Source organism: Anas platyrhynchos, chromosome Z (genome assembly GCF_047663525.1).
Source record: "Anas platyrhynchos isolate ZD024472 breed Pekin duck chromosome Z, IASCAAS_PekinDuck_T2T, whole genome shotgun sequence".
Classification (NCBI taxonomy): Eukaryota; Metazoa; Chordata; class Aves; order Anseriformes; family Anatidae; genus Anas; species Anas platyrhynchos.
Window position 1 is genome coordinate 58,656,495 of NC_092621.1, and position 5,617 is coordinate 58,662,111.

General features: G+C 61.1%; 1 protein-coding gene across 2 annotated transcripts; it reads right to left on the reverse strand.

Annotated features, from left to right (window-relative positions):
• Positions 1–272: 272 nt before the first annotated feature.
• On the reverse strand, positions 273–4,980 carry LOC140000690 (uncharacterized). 2 transcript variants are annotated; one of them, XM_072031300.1, is made up of 5 exons: positions 4,846–4,980; positions 4,422–4,550; positions 903–4,259; positions 668–737; positions 273–487 (listed from the first exon to the last, which is right to left on the reverse strand). In XM_072031300.1, exons 1-5 carry the CDS (start codon positions 4,918–4,920, stop codon positions 288–290), a joined length of 3,831 nt encoding a protein of 1,276 aa, XP_071887401.1. In that variant the 5' UTR covers positions 4,921–4,980; the 3' UTR covers positions 273–287. The 2 variants fall into 2 exon arrangements, with proteins under 2 accessions (XP_071887401.1, XP_071887400.1); XM_072031299.1 differs by having other exon boundaries at positions 668–4,259.
• Positions 4,981–5,617: the final 637 nt, after the last annotated feature.

Sequence of the window (5,617 nt, forward strand, 5' to 3'; positions counted from 1 at the left end):
TAAAACATGTGGATGTGGCCTGGAGGAGGCTGCGGCCCATGGAGAGCCCCCACAGGAGCAGGCCCCGGGCTGAAGCTGCAGCCCATAGAGAGGAGCCCACGCAAGAGTACTGCATGGTAGTACTGCTGCACAAACCTGTGCACCCTCTAGGCACTAGCAGCATGGAGATGGGGACACCCTGCCCCAGGGTCTGACCGCAGCAGCTGCACACGCAGCCCATAGACACCCATGCACGCAGAACAGAACAGAAGAGACAGCCCTCATCTATGAAATAGTTCTGAACAATTTTATTCAGAAGCCCCGTCCTCGGGACCGAAGCTGCCATCTGTGGGGAGCTCCCTGGTACTGTCAGCCTCACGTTGCTCTAAGTCTTCTGTGATGCCGCTGATGCAGAAACTCCTGCGTAGAGCTCGAAATGCCCGAAATGCTACCCTGAAGAGGCGGGGCAATCGCGAGCGAGCCACAGCATGCGGGAGGGCAGCGGTGCCTGTGGGGGTCAGAGAGCTATACGTGAGGGGCTGGGATGGAACTGGGCATGGTCCTGCCTGCCCCCGCCACCAAGACTTTCCCTTGGGGAGGGGACAGTTGCACATGGAGGGACCCTGTACGTAGAGTGCTGCCAGCCTCCGTGCCGTGGGCTGGGATGGCTCCATACTTTAGGACATACCTGGCCCTTCCTCTGGCACCGATTGGAAGTGTGAGGAACGCTGTGCACTGCTTCTATGCTCCGAGGAAACCTGCATGGGGAGAGAAAACCACAGCCCTGTGGGCCACTGTTTGGCCATGCTCCGGGCCTCGATGCCCCCGATGCCAGATGGATAAGTGATGAGGGGCCTCGAGGCCCACCGACAGGGGTCTGTGGCTTCCATGACTGTGGGACGAGGAAGGTATACCTTGCTTACCTCTTGCAGAAGGCCCCCAGCCAGGGGAGAAGGTGCTGCTTCTTCTTCCTCACATGCTGATGGGGTGAGAGGTGCTGTCCTGGCCTCCAACACAGGGTCTGCAGCCAGGGGAGAGGCTGAAGATTTTCCATCTTCGGGCATGCAGGCAGGGGGGAGCTCCTCGGGCCCAGGAACTGCGGCCATGGGAGTACCTGAAGGCCCGGCATCTGCCTCACCGGACGAGGCAGGAGACGTGCTGGGCGGGATGCTGTCTGCTTCTGCCACAGCTGCTCTCTTGGGGCTCTCTTCCCACTCTTCCTGAACATTGTGCAGCGTGCTCTTACTCGATGTGGGGCAAAGGTAGGGAAGGCGCTGGCCCGCAGTCCTCACTGCCACCTCCTGCCTGCCTGATGCGCTGGGTGCATTGCTGTCAGCTGTGCCTCCATTGTCTGCTGCCCCGACCCATTGCAATCTCGGAATCCTCACGCTGCTCGGCCAGGACACGTTCCACCAGGACAACTGGCGGCCTTCCCTCTCCCCGCTCGGAATGGTCTGCATTGCTGGCCGAAAGGAGGAGCACCCGTAGATATCCCAATCGATCTTGACCCGGTCTTGCAATGTCGACTGTCTTTGCTGGCTGCTTGTGGAAGGGCTGGGCATAGCAGCGGGCAGGGGAGAGGCTGAAGATTTTCCATCTTTGGGCATGCAGGCAGGGGGGAGCTCCTCGAGCCCAGGAACTGCGGCCATAGTTGTACCTGAAGGCCCGGCATCTGCCTCACCGGACGAGGCAGGAGACGTGCTGGGCGGGATGCTGTCTGCTTCTGCCACAGCTGCTCTCTTGGGGCTCTCTTCCCACTCTTCCTGAACATTGTGCAGCGTGCTCTTACTCGATGTGGGGCAAAGGTAGGGAAGGCGCTGGCCCGCAGTCCTCACTGCCACCTCCTGCCTGCCTGATGCGCTGGGTGCATTGCTGTCAGCTGTGCCTCCATTGTCTGCTGCCCCGACCCATCGCAATCTCGGAATCCTCACGCTGCTCGGCCAGGACACGTTCCACCAGGACAACCGGCGGCCTTCCCTCTCCCCGCTCAGAATGGTCTGCATTGCTGGCCGAAAGGAGGAGCACCCGTAGATATCCCAATCGATCTTGACCCGGACTTGCAATGTCGACTGTCTTTGCTGGCTGCTTGTGGAAGGGCTGGGCATAGCAGCGGGCAGGGGAGAGGCTGAAGATTTTCCATCTTTGGGCATGCAGGCAGGGGGGAGCTCCTCGGGCCCAGGAACTGCGGCCATAGTTGTACCTGAAGGCCCGGCATCTGCCTCACCGGACGAGGCAGGAGACGTGCTGGGTGGGATGCTGTCTGCTTCTGCCACAGCTGCTCTCTTGGGGCTCTCTTCCCACTCTTCCTGAACATTGTGCAGTGTGCTCTTACTCGATGTGGGGCAAAGGTAGGGAAGGCGCTGGCCCGCAGTCCTCACTGCCACCTCCTGCCTGCCTGATGCGCTGGGTGCATTGCTGTCAGCTGTGCCTCCATTGTCTGCTGCCCCGACCCATTGCAATCTCGGAATCCTCACGCTGCTCGGCCAGGACACGTTCCACCAGGACAACTGGCGGCCTTCCCTCTCCCCGCTCGGAATGGTCTGCATTGCTGGCCGAAAGGAGGAGCACCCGTAGATATCCCAATCGATCTTGACCCGGTCTTGCAATGTCGACTGTCTTTGCTGGCTTCTTGTGGAAGGGCTGGGCATAGCAGCGGGCAGGGGAGAGGCTGAAGATTTTCCATCTTTGGGCATGCAGGCAGGGGGGAGCTCCTCGAGCCCAGGAACTGCGGCCATAGTTGTACCTGAAGGCCCGGCATCTGCCTCACCGGACGAGGCAGGAGACGTGCTGGGCGGGATGCTGTCTGCTTCTGCCACAGCTGCTCTCTTGGGGCTCTCTTCCCACTCTTCCTGAACATTGTGCAGCGTGCTCTTACTCGATGTGGGGCAAAGGTAGGGAAGGCGCTGGCCCGCAGTCCTCACTGCCACCTCCTGCCTGCCTGATGCGCTGGGTGCATTGCTGTCAGCTGTGCCTCCATTGTCTGCTGCCCCGACCCATCGCAATCTCGGAATCCTCACGCTGCTCGGCCAGGACACGTTCCACCAGGACAACCGGCGGCCTTCCCTCTCCCCGCTCGGAATGGTCTGCATTGCTGGCCGAAAGGAGGAGCACCCGTAGATATCCCAATCGATCTTGACCCGGTCTTGCAATGTCGACGGTCTTTCCTGGTTGTTTGTGGAAGGGCTGGGCATAGCAGCAGGCAGGGGAGAAGGCGAATTAGCATCTCTGGGTGCTGATGCACCCATAGGATTCTTGTCCCCCTCACTGTCAGGACCTGCAACCTGCGCAGCATCTTCTGGCTCAGCATTGGTTGGCCCTGACATGGCAAAAGATGCACTCTGTGCGTGGCTGACTGCCTCTCTGGCAGAATCTCTGCCAGTGCTGTGGGGTGAGCCAGGCCCCTGCTGGTGGGCTGCGTCTGGGTCCCAGTGAAGGTTCGAGGTGGCTTCCTTCTGCTGCCTCCCTCCTGATGGGTCCTTGGTAGCAGCGTCACTTTGCTCCTCCTCCTGCGTCAAGTCCCTCTGTTCTTCCCTTGATGGTCCTGCAGCAGTGCTCTCCAGCTCCTCCAGATGCTCTGTCTCACTGTCCAGGACTGCCTGATACTGTGCCACGTCCCCACGGTGTGGGGTCTTGCCCTGAGGGCGGCAGGCAATGCTATCTGCCTGCGCTGCTGGGCCCGGTGCTGCTGCCAGGGAACATGGCTTGGAGGTCCCAGCAGCAGCTCTTGTGTCCTCTCGAGCATGGCCATCTTTTCGTCTCTGTGTTGTTGGCCTCTTTTCAGTCTTAGTGGCCGGCACCTGGGCTGTCCTTGCAGGTGTTGCCAGACTGCTGGGAGGGGCGTAGTGCCTTTGTACCCTCAGCTGCACCCTGAGTCTTTGGCTCCTGTCTGCAGCATGGCTCGGGGTTAGCCTGTTGTCTTGCTCGGGTCTGGCCTGCAGAGGCGCCAGAATGGATGTGGGGGCATGCAGGGCTGTCCCCCAGCTCTCGGCAGTTGCTGCCATTTGCTCTTTTCTCACGTGTCCTTGAGGACGTGGGACGACCTCAGGGAGTCTGACAGCCTTGGTGCTCGTGATGCGGTCTCTGCATGGCACAGAAGAGGTGGAGCCTGCTACTGGCAGACTGGGCAGCCGGGGGATATTTGAAGCTCCCACTGAATGCCAAGGTGTAGCTCTCAGTGTCGCTGCCTGCCTTGGCAGAGGCGGCAAGGCTGGTAGAGGATCTCTCCGTTCACTGGTGGCACTGCTGCCGGGCAGTGCCTGCCTCAGCTTCGGCCTGTCTGTCTGCAAGGGAAGCCAAGGAGAAAGGTCATGTTACCGTAGTCCTTTCCCACCTGCCCACCTCCAGCACCTGCCCACCTGCCCCCTCCAGCACGTGCCGCCTCCTTGTCAGCAGCTCCCAGGGCTTGGGAAGGCATCTGGCCCCATCTCACTTGGGCTCCCTACCTGTGTGCTCTTGTTCCTAGAGGCCTGTGACCTCTGTGGGCAGTGGAGCTGTGGCAGCCTTACCCCGTGGATGGACGAGGATGGGGTCTGGCTGCACGGCGGTCCTGCCTGTGGCGGTTTGGGTTGCACCTGTGGGGAGAAGGAGGTGTGGGATGGTGGTGGCTGCGCTGCCACCAGCATCCCTTGTGGTGCCTGGACACCCAGCCCCACCTCAGTGCCACATCCTTCGGACAGAGTGCTGCCCGACCCATGCGAGTCGCAGCCATCCCAGGCCTCAGCTCTGCCCCAGAGAAACCCCTGGGGCACGAGAACCTGGGCCTGGACCGCAGACACTCAGGGCCAGGCCTCGTGCCCCGGTACCATGCTCCGCCACCTGGCACTCTCTCTCCTGTGTCTGCCCTCTCCCTCCCTCCCTGTCCCGCACCTGGTGGTGCTTCTTCACGCTCGGCAGCCCTTTGTTGGGCTGGGAGCGGGCCTTTGCCTCTTGCTCCTTCGGCATCCCTTTGTCCTCTCACAGAGACAAAGAAACAGGCACCCAGGACAGCTGCTGCCTCCTGACGGCGCTGCACTCCTGGGAGTGAGCACCACGGGGGCTCGGGCCATATAAGTCACACCGTCACCATGGGGACGCTCGCCCTGTCACAATGGTCTTGTGGCCTGACGCCGCCCCACGTCACAAAGCCTGAGTGCTTGCTGTGGAGCCTCCTTGTTCCCGGCAGCCTCCCGTCAAGACACCAGCTCACAGCAAGGTGGGGGTCAGGAGACACCTCTGGGCTGCTCTAGTCCAGGCCCGCTCTATCATCGTGGCAGCCCTCTGCCGGACATTTCCCCAGAGGCGCTGTCATCATCCCTCACAGGCTCGCTCTTGCCTGCACTGGGGCTGTTGGAAGTGCCTGGAACTACACTGTGCCTGGCACGGGGCAGCCCTTCATCTCCCCTCACAGAGGCCACCCTGTGGCCTCCCTGTTGACGGGGATCTGCCTCACTAGATGTGGCAGGAGACATCCTGGGTGGGATGTCTTCTGCTTCTGCCACGGTTTCTTTCTTGGGGCTATCTATCTTCCCACTCTTCCTGAACCTGCTGCAGAGTGGCCTTACTGGCTGTGGGGCAAAGGTAGGGAAGGTGCTGACCCACGGCCCTCACTGCTACCTCCCAGGTGCCTGACACGCTCTTCTGTGATTCTGTGAAAATGGTT

Bases quoted from the DNA above. Each gene is read 5' to 3' on its own strand.
- LOC140000690 (XM_072031299.1), bottom strand. From the start codon at position 4,920: ATGCCGAAGGAGCAAGAGGCAAAGGCCCGCTCCCAGCCCAACAAAGGG. The intron at 4,551-4,845 runs GTGCGGGACAGG...TTCTCCCCACAG, and splicing joins GCGTGAAGAAGCACCACCAG to GTGCAACCCAAACCGCCACA. The intron at 488-667 runs GTATGTCCTAAA...TGACCCCCACAG, and splicing joins GGTGCCAGAGGAAGGGCCAG to GCACCGCTGCCCTCCCGCAT.